Source organism: Colletotrichum fructicola (assembly GCF_000319635.2).
Source record: "Colletotrichum fructicola Nara gc5 chromosome Unknown KSG_Nara_v1_contig01, whole genome shotgun sequence".
NCBI classification, from domain to species: Eukaryota; Fungi; Ascomycota; class Sordariomycetes; order Glomerellales; family Glomerellaceae; genus Colletotrichum; species Colletotrichum fructicola.
In genome coordinates this window covers 1,826,945-1,852,252 of record NW_027094051.1, presented here as the reverse complement: position 1 = coordinate 1,852,252, position 25,308 = coordinate 1,826,945, and the positions used below count along the sequence as shown (strand labels likewise).

The window sequence follows — 25,308 nt, the reverse complement described above, 5'->3', positions numbered from 1 at the left end:
CACTCACTACACCCGCCCAGCCAAGACCCGTCAGTCAACATGGCCGACGTCGAGGCTACTCACGCCAACAAGACGGGCAGCGACAGCGGCAAGGACGCCGTCTCGGTCTACCAGGACTCTGACGTGCCCGCGGTCGGCCGCGAGAACCTTTCTGATCTCGTCCCGCCTCACGAGTCCTACGAGGGACGCCACCGATGGGACCCGACAGCGACTTGGACGGCAGCCGAGGAGAGGGCTGTTGTTCGCAAGACGGACCTTAAGCTCTTGACCTGGCTCTGCGTCATGTTTTTCGGCCTCCAGCTGGACCGTGGAAACCTGTCCAACGCGCTGGCCGATGATTTCCTCAAGGACATGAAGCTCAGCAGTGACGACTACAACAACGTGAGACTCGACGTGATGCTTAGCGAGGCTGTACAACTTGCTAACTCGCCAATCTTCAGGGAACCACGATTCAGCTCCTCGCATTCCTGTGCGCCGAGTTTCCCGTTCAATTCCTCACCAAGCGTTACGGCTTCAAGTATGTGTTGCCGACCATGATGATGATGTGGGGAACCGTCTCATGGGCCCAGGCCTGGATGACGAACCGCGCTGGCTTCTACGTTACGAGAGCCCTCATTGGTATGCTCGAATATGTTGCAAACCCCCCTTTTCTCGTCTTTTTCAACTAACACAAGTCCAAGGTGCCTGCGAAGGAGGTTTTATTCCCGGAACTATCCTCTTTGCGACCTACTTTTACACCTCCAAGGAGCTCTCGGTGCGCCTGGCCGTGTTTTGGTCCACTCTCAACGTTGCGCGAGTCATCTCGGCTCTCCTCGCGGCTGGCATCCTCAAGATGCGCGGTATTGGGGGCCACCCGGGCTGGTTCTGGTTATTCATGTTGGAAGGTCTCCTGACTTGCGTGCTGGCGACTGTCGTAAGTTGAACACCCCTCTTTTGTTGGCGATGGACCGACGGCTAACCGGGGTTTGCTCAGTCTTTCCTCTGGCTCCCCCAGTCCCCCACAAACACGACAACGGTCATGTGGAGAAAACCCTGGTACACTGAGAGAGAGGAGGTCATCATGACCAACCGCATCCTGCGCGACGACCCCGCAAAGGGCCTCACTGCCCTCAAGGAGCCGGCGACGTTCAAGGACATCAAGAACGCCTGGCTGGATCCTTCCATGTGGGGTCTCTACTTCATCGGTCTCGTCGCCTACATCCCAGCCACCCCAGTGCAGGCGTATCTCACGCTTACGCTCCGCCGCATCGGCTTCACGACCTTCAACGCGAATATGCTCACGGTCCCGTCGGCTGTCCTGCAGATCTTCACCATGCTCGGCCTTGCATTCAGCAGCGACTACTTCAAGGAGCGGGCATTCCACTGCATTTTTGGCGAGGCGTGGATCATGCCTCTCCTCATTGGCCTGCTCACCTTGCCCGATGGTGGCCGTGACTGGGAGCGCTTCTCGATGGTCACGCTCATCTCTGGCTACCCCTACTTCCACCCGATCGTGTCGTCCTGGATCTCCGAAAACACATTTGACGTGAAGAAGCGCGCCATCTCAGCCGCAACTTACAACGTCATTGTCCAGATCGGCTCGCTCATTGGCTCGCAAATCTACCGCGCGTACGACGCCCCCTACTACAAGCGCGGCAACACCGTCTGCGTGTCCATTTGCGCTCTGAGTCTTGTGGTGTTCCTGGTACACAGGCAAGTCCTGATCACCTTGAACAAGCGCAAGGAGCGGGTGTGGAGCACCATGTCGAACGAGGAGCGGCTGGCGTACCAGAACGACGCGGAGGCGCGCGAGAAGGACGGAAACAAGCGATTGGATTTCAGATTTGTCTACTAAGATCTGTGCAATTACTACCCCATGCGAAAGAGCGTGAAGTTGTTTTTCGGCGGAATACGGATACCCAAGTTGAATAATTAGAAGGTGGATAATCAAGCAGTAATTGAAGATGACAGGGGCTTAGAGCTTGGCGGTTTGCATTGACAACTACCCTCGTCAGTGATATTTCCCTTTAAATGAACCAACGTGGCCTGCGCATGTTAAAGAGACAACAATAATTGGCTGAGTTGGACCACATGTCAACGACTGTGTGTTTTGTTATGGTGATTTTGTATGTAAGGCAATTAGCCAAGACTCTGCAGCGTTGTAAGGTCCTTCGGAGTGTGTTCCTAAAGTGAGGGTCTACAAATCGAAATGCAGGGACGCTGATTGATCGAATCAGTCCAGGGCAGGTGCGGTACGGTTCCCGCAGTGTCCAGACCAAACCGCTGGAAAAAAGGGCCGTTCGGTCGGCGGTCAACAGGCCGCAATTTGCGGGGAAATACAAAGCCAAGAGCGCTAAGGATCCCTAACGAATCCCCTCTGGTCCCAGCTGCAGGGAGCCTTCCCCACCATTACCATGCCGGGCTTAGTGCATCGAGCACACCATCGCCGAGGCCCCGCAGGCGGCATCTCAAACAGCTCCAAGAGTCCAAACAGCACCTCTGTCTGCTCAGAGTCCCCAATTTTCCTTTCCCTCCTCCGAATCCAGAGCCCGCCTGCCCTTCTCTTGCTGTCAAACTCACTGCTTGACAACAAGGGTTTCCGTACCATTCTGCTCGAGTTCATCCCACAAAAGTCGACTGGCGCAGAGACAGACTTGGGCAGACCGGAGCATAGCCGAAGTTTTCTTATCTTTCTTTTTTTTGAATATTTCTATTATCAACACCTGCCTGCTTTGTAATACCATCCTCCACCTCTTACATCACTAAGACCAAGAGAGGAAACACACCACATACAACGGGTGACACACAATCACACGCGTTGTGGGGAGGCGTCGGAAACACCAAAGTCTGGGTTGGCTGGCAGTCTGCCATGCCACGGCACGAGTAGCCCTTTACGCTTCTCTTCCGTCTTCGCGACATGTCTACCGGGCGCAAGATTGGCAAGAGAGCTTGTGACGCGTGCAAGATCCGCAAGATCAAGTGCACCGAGGTCCCGCCCTGCCACGGCTGCGTCGCCATCGGAACCGCCTGCACCTTCAACAAGGTCCCTGCAACCCGGGGCCCCCGGAACCTGAGAGCGAAGACAATCCGGCAGATTGCTCAGGCCCAACAACAAGAGAGTTCCGGTCCCGGTCCCGGCCCTGCCCCGGCCTCCGCCGGCGATGGGACTGGCAGCACCTCGCCTACCGGCGCGCCGCCAACGGGCACCTCGCCGTCAAGGTCCCCGTCTTCGTCCGAGGACTCGTCTGACGGAGGAGGCTCCACTGGAAGCCAAAGAGTTGTCCGGCAAGAGGATGCTGTTGCTGCTGCTGTCCAAACCCCGAGGACCCCGATCCCGTCACTGGTACTGAGATTATGTGTTTACCGCCTGCGACTTTTCCCAGTATGGCCCATCATCGCCGTCGAGGAGATAATGGCCTCGCTCCACCGTGATGCCGATGATTTGGAGTCATACGTCTTGGCCAACGCCGTTGGGGCTGCAACGATATCACAGCTCAAGCTGTCCACGACAGACAGCAACGATCCCGCGACGGCGGGGTCCATGGAGGCGGAATGCCAGCGTTCGCGGATGGCCCTGCAGGAACGGGAGGGCGGCCCACCCATGAACCTCAATTGGTTGAGGACGTCCTTCTTTCTTCATGTATATCACGAAAACCAGCAGCCGGGTGGGGCCAAATCCCTCCTTTACCTGCGGGAGGCCATCACTCTAGCCCAGATCATGGGGCTGCACAAGGAGTCGTCGTACATGAGTCTGCCTCTCTCAGAGCAGCAGATGAGGCGGAGGATATTGTGGTTGCTGTTCGTCACGGAAAGGTATCGCCGTTCCCTGAGTGGTTGAAAAAACGTGAGCTTGGTGCGTCTAACACACTTTTCAGGGGCGTAGCAATGCTTCACAAGCTGCCGGTCGTGCTCAAGTCCAACATACGCTTCCCCTCCCTGGATGGGTCTGGCGTGGGAGAGGACGAGGGACACATCCTGCCGGCTTTCAAGAAGCTCGCCAACCTGTTCTGGATATTTGACCAGAGCGGCGCCTTTGACATTCTTCAAAACTCGGACGAGGAAGATGCCATCTGGTCCATGGCGGATGGCTTGCAGACGGCCAGCAGAGCCTGCTTGGATGTTGTCCAAAGGAAGCTCCAAGAAATACCCCTGGATGCCGACGCTAGCAGCGATGTCCAGCGCGCCGATATCGTCGTCACGCGCCAGTGGATGCAAGCGGTGTTGTGGAAGGTTACCATGAACCATGGTCGAGCTTGGCCGTCCTCTTCGAACCAGAACGTGACCTCCCTCTCGCACCCCATCCAGATCGCAAAGGAGTTCCTTCAACTCATATCACAGCTGCCAAGCACGGCCATCGAGGCCCATGGCCCTGGAATAGTAGGATTATAACATGCCGCTGCTGGCCCGCATCAGTGTCTTTGCTGACTTTTTGGAATAGGAGTTCAAGATTTATGAGATCGCCAGCGCAGTGACCGATGCCGTCGTAAACAACTTTCGGCTTCCGCGGGCTTCGACCGACGGCCCAAGAGACATTCTTTTACAACTGCAAAGGGTGCTGGCCTCCTGCCGAGGAGGCAACAAGGCCCTGCTGGAGATGCTCTGCGCTCGCATCGCCGAGGTCCAAGACGGTCCCCTGATGATCATGAACAGGAACCCGTCGCCCAGAGTCCAGGAAGTGGATGACGATCAATGGCGAGAGGAGCGCAGCGCAGGATCCAACGGTTCGCCGTCCATGTTCACCCCGATCGACGGCGTCTCAGACGCCGCCGCCGCTTCAGCCTACGCCCAAGCCCAGGCGCAAGCAAGCTTCATGGCCATGCTCGACAAAGACAACTCGATCCAGGGGCTGGGCAACGGCACGGCACCCGACCCAATGTCGCCCCAGCGGCAGAACATCGACCGGGCCAACATGTGGGATCAGTCTGCCCAGCTGGGCCCCGGCGCGCACGATCTCATTGGCCAGTTGCAGAACTTTGATGGCTCTTTCAACACGGTCGAGTCGAACGGCACCCTAGACATGCTCTTTGCAAACGGAGCGTTGTGGGACAATGTCGCGAGTGATGACTGGATGACGTCGGTGCAGAATAACACTGGCGTGTTCGCCAGTCCAACGCAAGCCTCGACAAATTTCAAGAGGCCATACGAGTAGTGTATTCGCGGTGTCGATAGCTACATGACGAGCCTGACCTAGCCGCTCATGTGCTTTTACGCTATACGCGATGCACAGTGGTAGGGCGGGAAAAGTCAGGACACACTACTATTAGTGCTACTTTACTAGAAGCGAGCATGCCTCCGGGGTCGGGCCAGATTTGAATCTGCAGCGTCACGCCAAGAGGCCAGGAGATGCTTCCGAAGAAACAAGTTCCATCAGCTCTCACATGACATACACCAGTAAGTATCATTCACGGCGCCAATCACTGTCTCTTGCTTTCTTTGTTGACTCTTTCTCCAGTACCCATGCCATACACACCTGCCAGCGAAAGGGGTCATGACAGACGTCGCTGAGACGAGTATTTCAAGATCAATATTATTCCATATACCCACTATGTAACTTACGAAGAATTGAACACTATTTCCCATGTCAAATGCGACTGGGAGTCTCATGAAGCTGCTTTCAATTTCCATGATATTGTACTTATACGTGCTGTGCTATCCGCGAGTCCCTCGCTGTGAAAATGCCATTTGCAGGACAAGTCTGTCTGTCTCTGAAGCGTAAAATCGTACCTATGCAACCTTTTAACCCATGCCAATTCTCAATACGTATCCCTTTCATCGTCGCTAACTTGGTCGACCGTGTCTCCGACATCCTCATTTATCATGTCGCCAATATCCTTGCTGTCCTCAAGTATCTTTCTTGCTTCCGTGGGCTCCACATTCATATCCTCACATATTAATTTGACGGCCAACTCAGGGACCAAGACTGCTTCCACATAACTAGAATATCCGCGTGAAGATATAAGTCGGTCATCGATGGCCCGCTCTCTGAGAATGGATGAGAAACGTGCAATGATGTCTTCCGACAACGCTCGAAGGCCACGTGGGCCGTAGTATCCGGGTGTCAAGCTGCCTTCGGCTTTCAACAGCGTGCGGTTCTTGCCTTCTTTGACCGTGTCAATCAAACGGTCCCCATAGTGAGACCGCCCCCCCTTAATGATTTCCTCCAGGAAGTCGTAGTGGTCTGAGAGGCGGCAGCCGAGCTCCACCCAATCAATATCCGGGTAGCCGCGTGTTTTCCAGGCATCTTCGGCCGACTTCTTTTTGTGTTGCCGGCAGAACTGAAGCTGCCTGTGGATACGCAGGCGGGTGCCGTTTGAGAAGGCATCCAGAAAGTCCTTGTCGACAGGATCACCGCACATGGGGCAGCGTGTCGCTGTCTCTAAAGGCTGTGAATAAGATGGGCTCTCATCCTCATCGTCATCAAGATCAGAGTCTGGCAGTTCTGCGAACAGATCTTTGAGCATCTTCGGAGCAGTCTCGAGACTTGGTACCAAGTCACGCAGGCGTGCCGGTGCTGTGCCAGAACTCAGCAGCGGCTCAGGCAATGAAGCAGGAGGATCCTTGAACTCGGCCTTGATCTTACGCTGAGGCGAGCTGATGGGGCTGAGGGACGAATGCGCCACGAACTTTTTCCGAGGACTGCCAGGCGGCGACGAAAGAAACGATGCCCCTGGATTAACGAGGCTTTTCGGTGATTTCTTGACGTCGAACTTCTCAAACGGATCATCGTCATATGACTTGAATGAGGGCATCTTTACCTCCGGCGCTGGTTGGCGAGCTAGGACGAGGGTCAGCAGTAAGAAAAGGTCATGGGGGCGCATGGACGAACCTTTCTTGGCCTCCTCCTTCTCCCTCTTCCTCCCCTTCCTCTTCTCTTCAATTCTCGCCTTCTCCTTGTCTTTCTTTCCGTATCCCTTGCGTTGGCTTGAAGTTTGACTGAGTTTAAGAAGCTTGGCAGTATCTTTACCGTTGTCAACTCTCCCAGTCCGGCCTCTCTTAGACTCCGGACCTGGAGAGGCGGTATCTGGAGAACTTCTCTTGCTGCCTCGCGGTTGAGAATTGGAGCCTTGAGAGCCACCAAAGGACTTCGGCCCTGAGCCGGTCTCTTGGGAGGCGCGGAAGTTTCTTTCTTGCTCTCGCCCAGCTTTTGAAGTCCCGAAGTATGTCTGTCTTACATCGGTTTTCTCTTTACGAGCAGCGTAGTCTGCGTCTGAATCAGGATCGTCCGTGGACTTCGAGACAACCTTGGGAGATTTCCCCTTTGAACTTGACTTCTCTTCCTGAGTATCTCCCGGGGCCTCGTCCTGGCTTTTTGATGGCATATCCGGCTCACTGACCTCATCTGAGTCATCTTGCGGCAGTTCGCAGACTTGGGCTTCCGTCATTTCGGCAGCCGGCATGACGGGTTTGGTAGATTTGACATTTTTGCGAGTTTGGCCGCCGACAATTTTTAGCAAAGGGGCCGTCTGAGAGCTTCTAGCCAAGCCGGTCCGCCTCTCAAGCTGGTGGCCCTGAAGCCGGGACATTTCCAGCGGAAGGTCCCCGGACTCAAGATAGCACAGGAGTCCAAAATGATTGCTCGTGGTCAGCCCCAGAGCGAGCTTTTGGGAAGCTAAGACGGGTAAGAACGGCAAGATGGCGGCTTCTTCCCGTCCGAAATTGGCCGTCGGCTTCGGGCGGGTGCTGGCCAGGAAAATTGGGGAGGCAGATGTCCCAGACGCCTGTAGCCGGAATATGAGCTGAGAGTCAGTTGTCACGTCAATTGATTGCCTGACCGGGGTGTGATCTGAGTCCAGCGTCGTGAAGTTCAAAGAGACGTTGAATGACGGCCGAGGACCCAAAAAAAGAGGGTTGCCTTTTGGGGTCAAGTGTTGCTCCCTCATGAAAAAGCTGAAGTCGCGTCCTTGACGCGTGCCTGCCGGGGCGCCGATGTACCCCACCTGCCACTTTCACTTTACGCCTCCGTGCATTACGGGGAGTTTTAGTGGAATTCCCCTGCGGCTCAGCGGTGCAGCTTCCCCTTCTCGTGCAGGGGTGCTCTGTCGCTTTCAACGACTTCATCTGCGTCGTGCATCATAGCTGTCAACAAACGCCAGAGCTGCCTGATCGACTCTTCGACCAGACTTGGCCGACGCGCCCCAACCTGCCATCGCGATCTTGACTTTCAACCCTCACTAGGGCCCAATCTCCAACTTTCGACATGGCGCTGAACCGCAAGTACGCAGCATTGCCAGATCTGGTCAGAGCACCTGAAGACACACACGGCAGGACGAAAGGCGGTCTATACTAACACCACCCAGGACTCGGCACCAGATGTTTACGAGACCCCAGACTTGACAGACGACACTTCCACGGTTCCTGTGCGTCCGGCTGTTCTCCCAAGATGACGTGTGACTGATGTGGTGGTAGACAACAACGGTGCAATCGCATTCCGACAACGAATTCGACGACGATCTTGACGACGATATAAACGGCATTTCCCGGTCACGACTCCGCATAGACCAAGCGAGGTCTCGTTTCCTGCCTGCCGGCGTCGACGCAACCGGTGTTGACTTCTCAGACCGAGTCGATGGCAAGCGCAAGTCCTACAAGGCCTCGACCAGGCGCCAGCGCTTTCTGCAAGACGGCACCGAGGAAATTGGCGATCTCAGCGACGAAGATGACGCGGATAATCTAGAGAGAAAGATTGCGCGCCTGCAACGCGAGGTTGAAGAGGCTAGGGAGGAGTACGGCAAACGAAAGGAGGCCGCTGCCCAAGCCGGCGGGGCTGACCATGAGGAGAAGCTTGGCTCTCTCAGCAAGGTTCTCGACGAGATTTCCAAGACCATTGAGCCTCACAACAAGAGCACAGGTGTTGCGCAACCTGCGCCGCAAGCGCCCAAGGAATTGCAAGCGGGATCGCAGGATGCATTGGTAGCGGGAAGTGCAGCAACCTACACCGTCACCTATGCTCCCACATACGAACAGAGTCACGCTCTCGCCAAAGCCGCGGACTTTGATCGCCGTCTTGTCCTGTTGGAGAAGGCTATTGGAGTTGGTTCTTCGGCCCTGCCAGAGGTCGACATCAACGGCTTGCCCAGGGCAATTCTGCCAACTCTTGATGGCCTGCAGAAGCAGATTACTACTTTGTCACAAGCGTCAACGTCCAATCTGGACACAATCAGCCGTCGCGTGCGTACTCTCATTCAGGAGGCACAGGAACTAGAGAAAGCCCGTCAAGGGGCTAAGTCTGCACAAGAGACGCTGGGTAATGGTGGTACGCCTAGTGAAGAGGCGCAGGCACCGGAGCAGGTGGCCAAGATCAACGCACTTTATGGGACCCTGCCAACGATTGAGAGCCTGGCTCCTCTGCTGCCGCCGCTATTGGATCGTCTTAGATCCCTCCGGGCTATTCACTCCGACGCTGCGACGGCAAGCGAGATGCTTGAACGAATTGAGAGACAGCAGACCGATATGGCTACCGATCTCAAGCAGTGGAAGGAAGGATTGGAAAAGGTCGAGGAGGCTATGAAAGAAGGCAGCACTTCCATGGCGGGCAACATGAAGGTTATGGAGGCCTGGGTCAAGGACTTGGAGGGGCGCGTTGCGAAGTTGCAATGACAGGCCCAGCGCCGTCAGAAGATACCCCTGCTTTAATCCATATTTAGTCGAGCTGCGCATGTTAGAAAGCCATCTTGGAGAAGCAATTAAGAGATGAATCGGGGATGATATGATGAAACTGCATTCGATAAGCCTCATCGTAAGTTTCTTTTGTGTTTCTCGTGTGCTGAAAAGGCTCTGATAGAAGACGAACCTCGACATCCTACTGCATGTATGTCACTTGGGGGTATGCCAGTCTCCATGTTCCCAATGTAGCAACCCCTGCAGAATCGACCGAAGCGGAAGGCGGTGTGGCTCAAGACCGTTCCCCGCCAACCAATCAGCACCGGCCAACGCTCTGGCACTGTCCACAAGCGAAAGGGCTGGAAAACCCTCCAGACCACGAAAAAAGTTCGCAGCCATCTTCAGTACACGCTCAATCCATTCAGCACCCGCGATCCGCCCAGTCACCACCGAACCTGCGCAACCACACAAAGTACGTCCGCCAACGCCAACGACACCGCCGAAACGCTCTCGAATATCGCGACTGACGTCAAATTTTTCTTGCAGTCAAAATGGATTCTACCAAGCAGCCCGTCAAGCTCGTCAAGGTCACCCGTGTCCTTGGCCGCACCGGTACGCCCAGCTCCCGAATCGATGCGCTCCCCCGTCCGAATTCGAACTTCGCGATGCGCCGATGAAGAGACAAATTATGGCAGTTTTTTTTCTGACAGATATCAGGTTCCCGTGGTGGTGTCACCCAGGTCCGCGTCGAGTTCATGGACGACCAGACCCGTTCCATCATCCGTAACGTCAAGGGACCCGGTAAGAGGAAACTGCCCCCGCATCGACCGCCGAGAAGCGAACAGCGTGTGAGAAAGGAGAGAGGAACCTGTTGCTAACGTTTGGGCGTCTAGTCCGCGAGGACGACATTCTCTGCTTGCTCGAGTCTGAGCGTGAGGCCCGCAGACTGAGATAAAAAGGCGGCGACGATCGGCGGCGGCGCGTGAATGGACATTACGAGGAACGGATCTTGGTTCTGAGGATGGGACAGGAACATTGCAAGGGCTTCGTCACCCGAGCTCGGGCTCACGGCTTTCGTGTTTAGAGGAGTCAAAAACGGATTCTGCATTACGAATACAGCAAGGTTCTCCCACCAGCCGCGAGGCGCTCTGCTCGGTCGACCGTGTGTGCCTACCTATGATGCGGCGCAATGCAAACGCGCGAGGGGTCGGTGAAGCTTGAGTCACTGTTTGGGATACCTGGGGACAAGGGTCGCCTTCTGTGCCGACATGGCATTCTAGCAGAGTTATGAGTACACTGATAATGACACGAACAGCGCAACAGCCGCGTACCGCAAAAATCCCGAAGCACTTCTCAAAACGTGCAATTATACTTGCTGTCATCTTCTACGGTCTGCCCCGCCAAACGGAATCTGTTGCCGACCGCAGTGCGGCTCCGGTCACGTGGGACGGGGGTACGATTTTTTCTGCAGGTGCCCCACTTCAGCTTCCTCTCATCTATTTCTTCTTTCCTTCTCCCTCCAATCTCAACATCTTCTTTTCCTTCCTCAGCCCGCGACACGGGTTCATCGCTGATCGGTAAGTCGACTTTTTCTTGCAACTGTCGTCACATTGGAATGATGCAACAAAATTAGCATGTATTACCTGAACTCCATTGATGTTCTACCATTATCACCAAGATCTCTGATACCAATCATTTCCTCAACCTTTTTGTTCTCTCAAGCAAATGGGCCAAGGCTAACCTGAAAAAAAGACCCTAGATATCCCCAGACATCAGTGACACCATGAGCGCGGCGACAAAGCCACCCAAGGACCACTTCAATGTGTTGTTCTTCGCCAGCGCCGGCTCCTTCACGTCCAGGCAGTCTGAGGCATTCCCCGCTCCGCTGCCGCTGAAGAAGCTTTTCGACATGCTCGAAGAGAGATACAGTGGGATCAAGGAGAAGGTTCTGGAGTCGTGTTTGGTCACAGTGAACCTAGAGTACGTCGACCTCCCCGGACCAGAAGATGGGGATGGGCCAGACATCCAGGCTGGAGATGAAGTAGCCATTATCCCACCCGTCAGTTCCGGCTGACAAATATGCGCGGTGGTTGAATGAACTGTAGAATGGCGCTCGGCGACGATTTGAATCCAGTTCATCCATGGTTCAATTCTCCCAAGTTGCTACGGGTACAGACAGCACCACATATGCTGGTGCTCACCCTCAAGGGCCTGGATTTGACCTCGTACTGTGATCTTGCCCAAGTAAAGGGTCCTGCTCTCCGATGTTGTCTCGCCGCGTTACGATATGCCTCCAGTCGTACTGCCAAACCCTCCACCACCCGGGTTCCTTTACGCTCCGACGCCTCGTCCAGCGAATCGTGACGAACAGGAGTGTTACCAACAATACCACGACCAGCGTGGACACTATCGAAATGATGGACGTTAGGCTGGTGATGGTCGAGACCTGGCAACCAAGTGGTCTTGTCCGAAGCTCCCATCGCTCCGCCCAATGTGGGCAAACGTCCTCATTCCATGCGGGCGCAAGCAATGGAATTGCATAAGGATTCGGGACACATGCAGATGTCTAGCCGGTGTTCATGATAAGCGATCGTCCTTGGAGAGCTGTAATAAGACGGAGGAAACCAACCATTGGGCACCAACTGCAGCGGTCCTCCGCAAGGCAGCCCTTGCAGTCCTGGCGTTGCCAACACCGGAAGAAATGCTCATCTGTGGTTTCTTTGGCCGTGAAGTTCTGCCTGGCCAGCATGATCTCCAAGTCAGTGGGCCTACGAGCACTAAGCCTGCGGTCGCTCATTTCTGCTGTCGTACCAAAATATCACGAATAATGCAGCAATAAACTGAAGCCCCGGGATACAGCTGGGGAAATGAGTTTGGTGAACATGCGACCGCGAGTGCTGCGTCGGATGAGCTGGGGTTCGTGCGGGGAAACAACTGGCGAATTGGAGTCCGTGCGTCGACCAACCGAACTCCAAACCACCAAACTCTTGTCAGTCTGCCTTCAGACAAACCTCTGTTTGCAGTGGCCCATCAACTTTGATGGGAAGTCAAGTGACATGCTTCGGAATCCGGAACAGCCGCATCCTTCACACATGCAGAAGGCGCCAGGAACATCTTTTGCATGATGCTTCAACGGCGGCAAGGCGGCCAGACACATTCCGATGATCGTCACAATTGTCAGCCATCACCACGCCCAGTCAAAGTCGCACCGGCACGGCAGCGGCGCATCCCAAGACATGCAGGTACGGCCATTGGCTCGCGTTCAGAAGTGGTTCCATTCCTGGAACTGTTGCCCACCAAGAAACACCGTGTGCGGGAGGCAATATAAGCAATTGGTCCCAAGATCACGGATTCGGCGATCTGCCAGCACACTCTCGGCCCTTCGCGGAATCCTCTGAAGCGGCGACATGCCGGCAATATATGGATAAATTACCCCTGGTCGGAGGAAGCAGCCGCAACTCAACGACGTCTCGAGATTTGCGCGTTTCACAGAAATGGCATATGCAATGCGCGCAGCAGATCGGTCCTTCCGCTGGTCTCTGAGAGGCCGGACGGGCCTGGGAGCCGTCGTTCGTTGCTGATTGCTATTTGGGTCTGATGTTCTGACATCCTGTCAGCAATGGAAGCTGGTTGACCCAAGACGAAGAGTGCCGCTACCCGAGATGTCGAAGACGGCCCCGGATCCGTCCGTCTGGGGCATCATTCTCGGGCCAACCCCGTGTCGGCGGACCAGAGGAACCCTGGGCCGCAATAATCGGGCCTTATGGAAGCCAGTGTTTGTCACACGGAGCATGAACTCGACATCTAACCATGGCCAGAATCTGGTAGTCAGCTGTGTTGGTTCGCACTCCCAAGACGGCCCTGCAATTCGATATTTTGACACTGCGCGATCTCCGATACAGGGAAATCCACTACCAGGTTGTCAATTTAGCCTAAATCAGGCTAAATGGCAAAATACGCCAAATGTCATGGGTGGCGCAGGTGAGAGTCGTGGTACCCTGGATGTGAACACCCATGTGCGGCGGCGGCGCATGGTTTTCTCCAACTTCACGCACGCCTCCAACCTCTCTGTGCCTAACCTCAACCCGGCACAATAACCACCGTCTTCACGGAGCTCCACGAAATGCAATCCCCACGTCTGTTATTGTGGATTCGATACCATTCGAACAGCAGATTCGAGCCGGTGGGCAGGCGAGCTGCTGGACGAGTGTCGTACGGTTGTCGACGGCACTGGCCAGTCTGGCACTGGAAGTCTCCACCAACGATGTACCCATGCGCCGACTAACGACCACGTGAACGCTTTCTTCGAAACACGATACCTATTGACGCACATTGAACCCAGTGGAGAGTATGTTGAAGGCTTTCGTATCAGGCTTTGCTACGACTTTGCGCAAGTCACAGCACGGATGGTATGCAGAGTCGGGCTGGTCCGCGACTTCATGGATCGACTGACAATCTCAGTGGTGACGAGCGTGCTGTGAGCACCACTCCACACATCCACGCATCCACACGCCTAATCCACCCATTTTCGACCATGGGGATTTGGGGAATGCGGGTCAACCTCAGTAAGCCCTGCAAGAGGCCGGCGAGGGTCGGCCGAGGGAGTTACGAGGCCTGGTAACCGAGTCTTTGTCGCCACGGTTGCTCAGCTCACTCTCTGGTGCTTACCACAGCATACTACAATCTGCGATGTGACACGGACGGAGTACTGGGCCTTTATACGATGCGAACTTGATCGCGTGCCGTCTTCAAGCCTTCGGCACGAAATCGTTGCCCGGCACTCTGCAGACATTATTACTCTGTGTACGCGTTCCAAAAGGCATCAGGCTATTAGTACGGGGGAATACTTTACCGAGGGAACTTTCCTTGAGCAGGGGTCTCCTCGACACAAAGTAGCATCAGCGGTACGGACATGTTTTCACTTTCGGCCTACCAACGTTCAGCACGCCGCTAAAGTATGGTACACGAGATGAGCACTAAACTGCTGTAGAATTGCCAATGATTATGCACTCGCTCACCTGGATATCACACCTCTACTCACACGGGCGAAAAGAACGTCTTCGTAGCAAGCTGTCAGGGAAGACGCAAAGGATCGAGGACCTGGACTCTGTCGAATGTGTATTTTATCACATCTCCCAGAGAAGGCAGCAGCAACGGTGAAAAGACGGAATGGGAAAACACATCCAACATGAGTCACGGGGAGCGATGCCAGGTTTCTTCTCGAGTCGCCATTGTCGGTCGATGCACAAACGGTCTAGTGGCCTACCGTCCTTCGGCGTTATGTTCCCCGCAGCGGTCAACCAGTTGCTAGTCAACCCCAAACTCGCCTAATTTTGCGATTCCTATCCTTCCCGTCTTTTACCTCCCGCTTTACAAGGCGCTTACCGGAGTATCTCTGAAGCACGGAGCCGGCGACACAGTCTTCGAAGTCTTTCGTCCGGATATTCACCCGTTAATGTCAATGGTACAAGACTACCGAATGAGGCGGCATATTTTCGGACGGCTACAAATCCAATGACCGTCCAGCCTAAGAGCAAACCGTCTGCTCTCGGGAACAACGAAGAAGCCAACGGGCGAGACCGTCGCAACCTCCACCGGGACGACACTTCCCTGCCGCCTCCACTTCGAATGGTCTTCTCCACGGGACCCCAGGGGGAACGTTCAGCAAGTGGAACGCGCACACCTTTTTTCCATCTAGTCTTGTCCTTGTCTAGTGGACGCCAGTGTCCACTCCAACACGCCCGGCAAAATACAATTGCAAAACTTTGGGGGCAGTGGTGTCCGATTCGCATTCACCCGTTCGGACGGCCCCAGGTTTTTGGAGAAGGTGTTCCTCCAGCACGGGAACAATGTCTTGACTAGCATTTTGCGCAATGCGGAGGGTCTCACTTGGCAAGGAAGCTTTGCCTTGAAACGTCCTCTCATCGACTTTTGCCGGATGAAAGTGGCAATCCCCTGCCGCTGCTCACATCGTTCTCCCACCCCCGGTTAACATGGGCTAGTACCTTGGCTGCAGGCTGCTCGTGCTCGAGGAGATTCTCGAGTAGCTTGATCATGACAGCTGATTGGGGTCGGTCGAGGTCCGATTAGGCCTTCGAGCAAAGGATCCCGACCAAGTGGTTCCCGCCTGACGCCCCAATGAAGGCCATCTAGAGACCTGGGACCCTGTTGCGGACCGACACTCCGTAAGAAGAACTCGCACTGTAGCAGTCAGGCTTTCTTCACCTCCCTATGTTCGTCTTATGATCCCCGGATCCATATATTAGACCTGGAGACCCCGCGTCGTAGATCGTCTCACCTCCGTTCGCTGTCCCTCTCCAGTCATCCCCAGGCCCAATACAACGGAAACTGCTCTGGCTCTTGTTCTCCGCGCCGGCAGAAACGCGCAACAAACACACAAACACCACACACCTTCAACTCGACGCCTTTGAGCCATTGTCACAATGGGGTTCTTCAAGGGTCTCACGCAAAAAAAGCCCAAGAGCGAGGCCGTCGTTCAGGCTCAAGAAGAGGCACCCGACTTTGAGAAGGTCAACTGGATGAAAGACCCTGGTCTGCGCAAGCTGTACTTCTACGCCTTCGTGCTCTGCGTTGCCTCAGCCACCACCGGTTACGATGGGTGCGTCTCGTCGACACCCACGTCCTCAAAGCGACTTGCTAACGCTTTTTCAATGCAGAATGTTTTTCAACTCCGTCCAGAACTTCGACTCATGGCAGGAGTTCTTTAGCCACCCCAAGGGTGGCGAGCTTGGTCTTCTTGCTGCTCTTTACCAAATCGGCAGTTTGGCCTCCATGCCCGCAGTGTAAGCTCTTCGGCGCACCGTCTCGATTTACATACTGACCGAGAGAAAAGTCCCATTATCGCAGACAGATTCGGCCGCAAGATTCCCATTGTGATTGGATGCATCATTATGGTTGCTGGAGCTGCTCTCCAGGGCGCTTGCCAGAACATGGGCAGTGAGTATACACGAAAGCCGCGCCACGACACAATAGCTGACATTTCCAAGTGTTCATGGGTGGTCGTGCCCTTCTTGGTTTCGGTAACTCGTTCGCCCAGATCGCGTCGCCCATGTTGCTCGCCGAACTTTGCCATCCCCAACATCGCGCCAGACTCACGACTGTCTACAACTGTCTGTGGAACGTCGGAGCTCTGATCGTCGCCTGGCTGTCCTTCGGTACCGAGTTCCTCGGCAATGAATGGTCGTGGCGCATTCCTGCTCTTGGCCAGGCTGTTCCCTCCGTCGTCCAGCTCATCTTTATTCTCTGTAGGTCGAGCCAAGTGACCGATAGTCTCATCCGTAGCTAACGAGAATAAAGGGGTACCCGAGTCTCCCAGATTCCTCATTTCCAGGGACCGCCACGACGAGGCCCTGCAGATCCTCGGCAAGTACCACGCCAACGGTAACACCGAACACCCCACGGTCCAGTTCGAGTTCCGCGAGATTCGCGACACCATCAAGCGCGAAATGGCCGCCAAGGAGAGCAGCAGCTACCTCGACTTCCTGCGCACCGCCGGCAACAAGTACCGTCTCATGGTTTTGATCTCTCTCGGTCTGTTCTCGCAATGGTCTGGCAATGCCATTATTTCCAACTACGTAAGTTCCGTGACGACACAAGTCCTGGTTTCTCGTTGCCGAACCTTTGTGACTAACTCCTATCTCCCAGACCTCTATCCTCTACGGTAACGCTGGTATCGAGAGCGCCACGGCTAAGCTCGGTCTCTCCGCTGGCCAGACCGGTCTCTCCCTGATTGTCTCCATTACCTTGGCCCTGCAGGTCGACAAGTTCGGTCGCCGTCCCATATTCCTCGCCTCAACCGGCGGCATGTTCATGACCTTCGTCTTCTGGACTCTCTGCTCCGGTCTGTACGAGGAGCACGGCTCCCCAGGCTCCAACTACGCCATGATCTTCTTCATCTGGCTCTTCGGCTTCTTCTACGCCTTCGCCTGGTCCGGTCTCCTCATCGGCTACTCCATCGAGATCCTGCCCTACAAGCTGCGTGCCAAGGGTCTCATGCTCGTCAACCTCGTCGTCCAGGCTGCCCTCACCCTCAACAACTACGCTAACCCCGTTGCTTTTGATCACTTTGAGGGCCACACCTGGAAGTTGTACCTCATCTACACTGTGAGTCGCCGCCCTGCGACGTGCAATCTCCCGAAGAGAAGAAACTGGACTAACACCGTTCCCCACAGTGCTGGATCTTCCTCGAGCTCACCTTCGTCTACCTCTTCTACGTCGAGACTAAGGGCCCTACCCTCGAGGAACTCGTCAAGGTCATCGACGGCCCCGACGCCGAGGTCGCGGACCTCGACCTTGCCCAGGTCGAGCAGGAGGTCAAGATCGGCCACGAGGCCGAGGAGTTTGAGCACAAGCGCGGTTAGAAGATGTGCGAAGTCTTATTTGGGCCCAGACCCACCATTTCGAAGCATCATGTTTAGATGGAAGAGCATATATGAGCATGCAGATACCCCCCCTACGATAAATGTTCAGAGTCATGCGATACACACATATAATTACGATATAATAAGTACAGAGAAAGAATTCTCGTCTAAAGAAACTTATGTGGACACTGTTTCTCCTGGTATCTGTCTCTTCTTAGAGAATCAGCTCACTATGCAGCCAAAACGGAACAAAAAGTCAGAACAAGCATTTCTGGGCGTAGTTATGCCGCGTCGCCAAGGCGCTGAAAACGCAGGTCATCTCAACCTCATTCCTAGGCGCCAACCCTGCGGTTTGGACTTGCGTATACTCTTCAATTAGTCATGATGCTCCAAGTCAGTCATCCAAGATCGCATCATGCTACTGTTGTAGCAATGAAGTCAAAACAGAACGTCGTTCCAACCGAAGTCACTGACGATATTTTGCACCCTAGTGCACCATGTTCTGTGCTTTGAGTGAACCTGCGGAAAACATCCCTTTCTTTATCAATGCTGCTATGGGATACAGACAACATCACTCGCGAAACACAAAAGACTCCATGTGAGACGACAGCTGGATTTTAGGACTGACAGCTCAGAAGCTACAGGTATTATGTCTCTTAATCAGTCCAAGTAAGGCTTCCTCTGGCATAGCACTTGGCGCTATCAATACTTTCTTGACTTCAGCTCACTGAGCTCTTGCCTCTCTGGCAGCTTTCGACTGCCGAATTTGTGCCTGGAGCTTCCTCGATTCCGTCCTCCTGATTCGAGAACGCTCGTGTTTGGGGTCTTCCTCGTCCTCCTCGGCAAGTGTCTCGAATGCTCTCAGGTCAGCCAAGAACCGTCGGATGCGGACGCCTGTCTTCTGTCTGATCCACGCGTCCACCTCCTCGTCGCAAGCCGCGGATATCGCAATGTTGAGGCCTCGCAAGACATCTCGGTCATCGATATCTCGGTCATCACGCTCCGTGGAGAGTGAGGAGTAGGTGCTTATGGAGCTTTCTGTGTTCTTTTTGGGCAGTTTCTTGGCTGTAGGGGCATTTTCCTTATCGCCGGGGTGGGAGAAAAGTTCTTTAACTGTCTTTGTCAGGTCGATAGCTTCGGGCTGCTTTTTCTCCGTTAATACAGGTTGGCTGTTCCCTGCAGTCTGGGTTTCCTTGGTGTCCCTTTCCTCCATTTCTCGAGATGCCTGTTCTATCGCCTCTTCAAGTGATGAGGGATTACTTAGGGTCAGCTTCCACGTTGAAGGGAGGTCAAGCTTTGGCGACAACGTTCCCAGGCTGGTGGTTGCGGATCGCTCTTTGGGCTGCTGCGCTGTGAGTTTTGGCGGTTCTTGCAAACTCTTGAACATTCTTCCAGAATGAAAAATCCCCGGGTGCTCGACTTCAGCTTGCTGTTTCTGTCGGGCTGCCTTTTCTTTGGCCTTTCTCTCTGGCTGGTTGACAGAGATCCTCGTCGGCTCCTGATTCGACATCTGAGCTTTTGTTGTCTCTTTCGGCGTCTTACTTGGAACTTCCTCTGTCAAGTGTGTGTTCTCATCTGACACAGACTCAACAATTGGTTTCATTGATCTTCTAGTACTTGACGGCTCTTGCGTGGATGATTTTGTTTTGACAAGTATTGCATCTGTAGCTTGGAGAAACACATCCCGCTGTCCTGGTTTGCGAAAACCCTTGGTAGTTGCCGAGTCGGCCGTTGATTCTTGATGCCTGACTGAAGGTTTGATACGACCCGGAGCTCTAGGAGGAATTGGCGGCACATTTTCCTGCTCGGGAGCTTGGTTTTCAGGGCGCTTGGTAGTTGGGCTCGTGGCTTCCAGCTCATCTTCGGGGTGAGGTTTGCGCGCTGGTCGATAAGTGGAAGGGCGTTGCGCGGTGTCTCCATGCCATGTCTTGACACGAGGATCTCGGAAATCTGTTCCTTCTGTGCATTTGTTAGCCAGTGTGCGGTGTTCTGTAAGACGTGTTTACTCACTTGGAGACTTGATCCAGATGACTTCATCCTTTTGCGGGTATACTGGGTGCCATTTGTCTAAGATTTTGTTCGGGGTATCGATGGTCGTCGGAGTTTGAGCAGGCGGCACTCTGTTAGCCGGGATCTCGGTTGATTCTTCTCGTCCCGTGAAGCACGTCAAATTGCAGCAGCCAGGCTTTTTCTCTGGCACCTCATCAATGTAGGCAAGTTCCCATGCTTCTGGTTGCGTAAAAGCAACCTGCGTTCCCAAGCTGCTGTCATACGAAGAGTCCCAAGATGGACTTCTCTGGCCATTAAACTGAAGATGGCCTGGGTTATCCCGAGACTGCGACTCCTTAGACCGAGTTTCTGCAGAGTGTTTTGGCTGTTCACCCGGTACGGTCTCAATGCCTTTGTCCTTTGCCGGACTCGCAGATGGCTCTCGCTTCGGTCGTTGCTGATCGGAAGTCACGGCTAGACCGGCAGCCAGAAACTGGTCTTGATACGGCAACAGCGCGTTGACGGTATGTAATGACACAACAGACTCTGGTGTCGGCGTGTTAACTGGAAGATTCCCAGCAGCCTCTCTGCGCTGGGCGTAGATCTCCAATTGTTTGGTGAATCGGTCTACGGCTCGACGGTTACTTGAAGTCCGCGAAGGTGGTTGACGAGGGCCCGATGACTGGATAGAGGATCTCTTGGATGGAGATGCGAGTAGTGAAACTTGACTCTGCTGCGAAAGGCTTCTGCGGATAGCGTTCCGAAGCTGTGGGTCAGCGACTCCAAAACGCTTCGCATTCGAGGCGGCCGGTTGGCGATGACTCTCGCTTGTAGTCTCCTGGACTGCCGACAAGGTTATTTCTCGCTGTTTCAGTGAGCTACCAACCGGAACGGGACGCCCAGCTCGGGTCCGAGAGGGCCTGTGCCGGCTAGGTGACCCTGAGGGACCTGCAATTGGTCGTGTGTGAGAAATGCGTGGTTTACGTGGCCGGTAGGGCTCGGCCATGTTGACTGGACGGCGAGCCATACTGCTCTCACGCTTGGGGGGACTTGGAATTGCGTGGATAGGCATTTCCATCTCGATATAGTGCAGAGGGGGCGTTTGTTGTATAGATTCTCTGTTGTGTCGCCGGGGACTGGGAGTTAACGGCCGGAGAGCGTCAGACACAATGCTTCTTCGGATTCTTGCGACTTCCCTTTCGACAGCTGCAACGGAACCTCCGGGGGAGCGATCGGGTCTTCTGACACGCACTATGGTGGTTGTGCGACGGCCAGAAATGCGTCCAGATGGCAGTCGAACTCTACTTGTTCTTTTGGAGCGCAGAAGCATGCGTTGTTGGCGGCGAAGGCTCTTGACAGACGGGCTTATGGGCTTGCGAAAGACGTCTTCTGCTGCTCGATGGGCAAGACTTGGATCGGGTTCGGGAAAGGGCGGGGAACAGGATGAGAGGCAATTGCAGTCTCGAAGGACTCTTTCGCACTTAAGCATTGTCCATGCTTGATGGACTTGGGATATCAGAATTGTTTTTCAAGAAGAATTGTTGGTGGTATCATGCGTTCTAGGTAACAAAACGAGTCGTAGGAGAGACATGTAGTGGTACAGTGTGGGACAGACGACGTCTCTTGCGCCCAACCTTGCGTCTTGGGACTGAGTGAGGCCTTCCTCTTATCGCGCGGGAGGGCAGCGCTTTTTTGCCAGAAGGATGCATGCCGACTGAGCAGCTTCCTCACCTCATGACATCTTTAATGCTCGGTGATGAGTAAGTTTCGAGTTGGCGCCGTCCCTTCCTCAGCAAATGTTCAACGACAGAGAAGTCGCGCTTGTCTACCGTGAGGAACTTGTCAAATTCGTTCCTGGCGATTGGGTTAGAAGGATTCTCTGAGTTCAAAAGCAAGAGTCGCGGGGCTTGCCTGGCAAAAGATCTAAAGTGAGGTTGCGAAATCTATGAGTAATGTTTTAGCTCTCACATGCTAACTTGCCAGAGAAATAGAAGTCTCACCTCGGGCTTCTTGCGGACCTCTCGTAGACACTGTCTATAGAGGGCCAGAACCTCCCTCTGGAGACCGGAAAGGCCCCTTTTCGCAGCTGCCATGGCGATCTAGCTCTGCACCGAAACAACGGAAGTTGCGCTGCTTCTACTTCATCAACGGCACCCGGAAAGAGAGCTCGAATCAAATCGTTGATGTCAGTTACAGGAATGGATCCGTTTCTTAGCTTGGGCCAATAACATGGTGCTCAATTGGAGGGTTTCTGATGACTCAGCGATCTCGAGCTCCCCCGAACTTGTGGGGACCTATCCAAAAGAGGTGCTCAGGTCCCGGGGCGTCATCGCGCGATGCCGAAACAACAGCCGAGAGAGCTCAGTCCTCTTCGTGGGGAATGCAACGACCCGAATGCCGAGTCTGGAAGTACTAGTCGAAAGAATGGATTCCCCCGTGATAATCTCCTACAATACTTGAATGACAAAATGAAAGCATAGGAAATAATATGGCAGATGAAGAGAACCCCAAGAAACAATTCGCAAAAGCTGATGCAGAAGCTGAGGTGGTGATGGGGGAGCTCTGTCGCGCGAGCGGCACCGGTCTTTAGCGGTTCGACCGTGCCCGCTGGGGGTTGAAGTGTGGGGTCAGCGGCTGGGAATCGGAGACTTCCCGGTGTTGCTACGGCGTCTTCGTGAATGAGGCATCTTCATTCCTACACCTACATCAATTGCTGCTCGTAAATCGTAGAATATTGCAATATCATCTAGTCTACCCATCAATTGCGACCAGCTATTTTAACTTGATATCGACAATGGCTTCATTTTCTGTGAGTACACTCTATCACAACTCAACAGTGTGTATCCACTGACACACGCCTAGAGGCTCGTTCGCTTCCTGGCCCGCGATGGCAAGACTTACTACGGCGATGCGATTTTGCCCAGAGGCGTTTCGGACATCGCAAAGGCTAGACAAGCTCGCATCATCACTGGCGACATCTTTGGCAGACACGATGTGACGGATAACGTCGCCGACATTCGCCTGTTGCTGTCTCCTTTGGCCCCTGAGCACGTCAAGACGGTGCGGTGTCTCGGTCTCAACTATGCTAACCACGCCAAGGAGGTGAGCACGCATCCATCATTTATATGGAACCATTTTCAGCATCAACTAATATCTCATAGTCAAACATGGCCATTCCTAAATTTCCTGTTCTCTTTGTAAGTTGCTACTTATTCAAGTATGCTAGAACGGCATGCTGATTTGGCCAGTACAAACCCGTGACTTCGTTGGCCGGTCCGACGGACCCCATCCCCGTGCATCCTATTGCCCAGACTGGCAGCACTCTTGACTATGAGTGTGAGCTGGTCATCGTTATTGGCAAGACTGCCTCTGACGTATCAGAGGATGAGGCGCTCAACTACGTACTGGGCTACTCCGTCGGTAACGACGTGTCGCATCGTGACTGGCAGATTCAGCGTGGCGGTGGCCAGTGGTCTCTGGGTAAGGGCTTTGATGGCTGGGCGCCCTTCGGTCCTGGTATCGTCACCAACAAGATCGCTGGAGACCCCCAGAATCTTAAGATCTTCACCAAGGTCAACGGCGAGACCGTGCAGGTAAGCGGCACAGTCACCAGGTAAATGGCTCAGGCTGACGAGTAGGCAGAACAACAACACCAAGGATATGATCTTTGGTATCAAGAAGACAATCTCTTTCCTGAGCCAGGGCACTACCCTGCTGCCGGGTGATATCATTTTCACCGGAACGTAAGTGGAAGAACCTATGACTCTGTCGCGTTGTTGGTACTGACGAAAATACCAAGGCCTGAGGGTGTTGGAATGGGACGCAAGCCTCAATTGTGGCTCAAGGATGGAGACGTTGTCGAGGTTGGCCTTGAAAACGTGGGCTCCTGCGTCAACAAGATCGAGTTTAGCAAGGTGAAGTCTAAGATCTAGATTACAATGTATACATGGGCTCATGAGCAGTGTATGAGACAAAGTAATATTGAACCGGGTTTGGTTGGTCGTGTTGGACGCACCGCGCGCTTATCGTCCACTCTGGTTGGAATGAGTTGAAGTGAGGCCGTAGCCTGCGACCTAACTGTCGGCACGCCCGAATTCGGGCCATTATGTGCTTAAGATTGACCCATTTTTTCCAACAGCCCGGCGTCAAAGTCACGTTGGCCGAAAATGCGGCCCATCCAGTACCAGACAGTCGGGAAAGGCACTCATCTACATGCCCATAATTCAAGGTCTTTAAACCGTAGCTGCAGAACTCCAATATTGATTTCAAACGGCCATACAGCCTTCCCGGTAAGTTGCTCATAACCAGAGGAGAAGGAGGGAGACGACGGCAGAAGGAGAAGGGAGACGACGGCAGAAAAGACGACAATAGTCAAGATAACAACAGTCAAAGCAACGACGTATATCAGCAAACCTGTAAGTGACCTGCTTGGGTGGACGAGGTGGACTAGTAGTGATGGGGTCCACTCTACGACTAAGGGTCATGGTTTGTCTTAGTGCTGCCCTTTGCATCAACCGGCATTCTTAGTGTAGCGGTTATCATCCCAGCCTTCCATTCGAGAAATCGTGTCAGCTGGGGACCGGGGTTCGACTCCCCGAGGATGCATTCGTTTTTGCCTTTTTGGAGTATTTACTGACTCTTTGGATCTTGTAATTCTTTTTCCGATTAGTTTCGATGGTGTTTTGGGTGCGTTGTTGGTTGAAGTGGCCTTGGTGAATGAGCGTGCAATGTAGCGCTGCAGCTTCAGTCACTCCGTCAGCTCACGGTTGGCACAACCCTGAGGCCCAAACAGCATCAGTATTTGAACTTACATATGCGCCGTAAACATCCACATGGGCTGTATCTGTATAATCCAAAGCCTTCCTTTCATTGTCAAATAGAAGACCTGTGAGACGCTGTTTTAGCCTAGGACTGTGACATCTGCCGAGAGCGCTCCATTCGGTGACCAAGCCAGCAGCAAGCGAGGCACAGCCGGCGCTAACGCCCGAACACCGCCCCCAAACATTGCCCATTGCCCGACCTCCAACAGCGTTCCACAAGCGGGCTGCTGTTCTCATCCTTCCCCCCACCACCAACATGCTCAGCTCGCGCCCATCGTGATGCAGTCTGCCTCGGCGATTGGTGCGAGCATATCAGTAGTTTACCCCTCGTTGCACACCAACACTAATGCTGTTTTTGGGCCGAGCCATGTTCTATGGACCGAATTCCTATCGCCCGCTACCAGCCGGGGCTGATTCCGCCCTGGACAAGATGTAGACTGCCTTGTCATTGTCATGAGGCTCCTTCGGGAGAGCCGCTGTCGGCTTGCCTGGTGGACGGGTCTCGTGATTGCCCATTCGCTGGTGCCGAGCAGAGAGTT

At 54.1% G+C, this 25,308-nt stretch overlaps 11 protein-coding genes across 11 annotated transcripts; 7 read left to right on the top strand and 4 right to left on the bottom strand.

The window, feature by feature from the left end:
* Positions 1-39: 39 nt before the first annotated feature.
* On the top strand, positions 40-1,834 carry CGGC5_v000534 (putative transporter; the record flags this gene model as incomplete). Its single annotated transcript, XM_032032353.1, has 4 exons — positions 40-381; positions 441-618; positions 681-913; positions 974-1,834. 4 exons carry the CDS (start codon positions 40-42, stop codon positions 1,832-1,834), a joined length of 1,614 nt encoding a protein of 537 aa, XP_031888218.1.
* Positions 1,835-2,896: 1,062 nt separating this feature from the next.
* Positions 2,897-5,128, top strand: CGGC5_v000533 (putative sucrose utilization protein SUC1; the record flags this gene model as incomplete). The annotated part of the gene is made up of 3 exons (XM_032032354.1): positions 2,897-3,792; positions 3,855-4,356; positions 4,418-5,128. The coding sequence occupies 3 exons, from the start codon at positions 2,897-2,899 to the stop codon at positions 5,126-5,128; spliced, it is 2,109 nt and encodes a 702-aa protein (XP_031888217.1).
* Positions 5,129-5,732: 604 nt separating this feature from the next.
* CGGC5_v000532 (uncharacterized protein) lies at positions 5,733-7,376 on the bottom strand (the record flags this gene model as incomplete). The annotated part of the gene is made up of 4 exons (XM_066150689.1): positions 5,733-6,754; positions 6,806-7,101; positions 7,152-7,180; positions 7,314-7,376. The coding sequence occupies 4 exons, from the start codon at positions 7,374-7,376 to the stop codon at positions 5,733-5,735; spliced, it is 1,410 nt and encodes a 469-aa protein (XP_066009890.1).
* An 800-nt stretch (positions 7,377-8,176) lies between these two features.
* On the top strand, positions 8,177-11,338 carry rps-28 (40S ribosomal protein S28; the record flags this gene model as incomplete). Its single annotated transcript, XM_066150688.1, has 10 exons — positions 8,177-8,215; positions 8,277-8,336; positions 8,386-9,537; positions 9,761-9,787; positions 9,844-10,051; positions 10,126-10,191; positions 10,297-10,380; positions 10,473-10,511; positions 10,895-11,156; positions 11,332-11,338. 10 exons carry the CDS (start codon positions 8,177-8,179, stop codon positions 11,336-11,338), a joined length of 1,944 nt encoding a protein of 647 aa, XP_066009891.1.
* A 24-nt stretch (positions 11,339-11,362) lies between these two features.
* Positions 11,363-11,653, top strand: cnxG (Molybdopterin synthase sulfur carrier subunit; the record flags this gene model as incomplete). The annotated part of the gene is made up of 1 exon (XM_032032359.1): positions 11,363-11,653. The coding sequence occupies one exon, from the start codon at positions 11,363-11,365 to the stop codon at positions 11,651-11,653; it is 291 nt and encodes a 96-aa protein (XP_031888414.1).
* An 89-nt stretch (positions 11,654-11,742) lies between these two features.
* On the bottom strand, positions 11,743-12,376 carry CGGC5_v000529 (uncharacterized protein; the record flags this gene model as incomplete). The annotated part of the gene is made up of 3 exons (XM_066150687.1): positions 11,743-11,833; positions 11,883-12,145; positions 12,209-12,376. The coding sequence occupies 3 exons, from the start codon at positions 12,374-12,376 to the stop codon at positions 11,743-11,745; spliced, it is 522 nt and encodes a 173-aa protein (XP_066009675.1).
* A 1,553-nt stretch (positions 12,377-13,929) lies between these two features.
* CGGC5_v000528 (uncharacterized protein) lies at positions 13,930-14,200 on the top strand (the record flags this gene model as incomplete). Its single annotated transcript, XM_066150686.1, has 2 exons — positions 13,930-13,988; positions 14,041-14,200. 2 exons carry the CDS (start codon positions 13,930-13,932, stop codon positions 14,198-14,200), a joined length of 219 nt encoding a protein of 72 aa, XP_066009674.1.
* A 1,822-nt stretch (positions 14,201-16,022) lies between these two features.
* On the top strand, positions 16,023-17,960 carry CGGC5_v000527 (Lactose permease; the record flags this gene model as incomplete). The annotated part of the gene is made up of 7 exons (XM_032032361.1): positions 16,023-16,198; positions 16,257-16,382; positions 16,433-16,536; positions 16,587-16,844; positions 16,897-17,174; positions 17,245-17,703; positions 17,772-17,960. The coding sequence occupies 7 exons, from the start codon at positions 16,023-16,025 to the stop codon at positions 17,958-17,960; spliced, it is 1,590 nt and encodes a 529-aa protein (XP_031888412.1).
* Positions 17,961-18,684: 724 nt separating this feature from the next.
* On the bottom strand, positions 18,685-20,955 carry CGGC5_v000526 (uncharacterized protein; the record flags this gene model as incomplete). The annotated part of the gene is made up of 3 exons (XM_066150685.1): positions 18,685-19,919; positions 19,971-20,576; positions 20,934-20,955. The coding sequence occupies 3 exons, from the start codon at positions 20,953-20,955 to the stop codon at positions 18,685-18,687; spliced, it is 1,863 nt and encodes a 620-aa protein (XP_066009673.1).
* A 721-nt stretch (positions 20,956-21,676) lies between these two features.
* Positions 21,677-22,042, bottom strand: CGGC5_v000525 (Succinate dehydrogenase assembly factor 1; the record flags this gene model as incomplete). Its single annotated transcript, XM_066150684.1, has 2 exons — positions 21,677-21,892; positions 21,950-22,042. 2 exons carry the CDS (start codon positions 22,040-22,042, stop codon positions 21,677-21,679), a joined length of 309 nt encoding a protein of 102 aa, XP_066009672.1.
* A 701-nt stretch (positions 22,043-22,743) lies between these two features.
* CGGC5_v000524 (Fumarylacetoacetate hydrolase domain-containing protein 2-like protein) lies at positions 22,744-23,881 on the top strand (the record flags this gene model as incomplete). Its single annotated transcript, XM_032032364.1, has 6 exons — positions 22,744-22,758; positions 22,812-23,051; positions 23,111-23,146; positions 23,198-23,542; positions 23,592-23,692; positions 23,749-23,881. 6 exons carry the CDS (start codon positions 22,744-22,746, stop codon positions 23,879-23,881), a joined length of 870 nt encoding a protein of 289 aa, XP_031888415.1.
* Between the last annotated feature and the right edge of the window lie 1,427 nt (positions 23,882-25,308).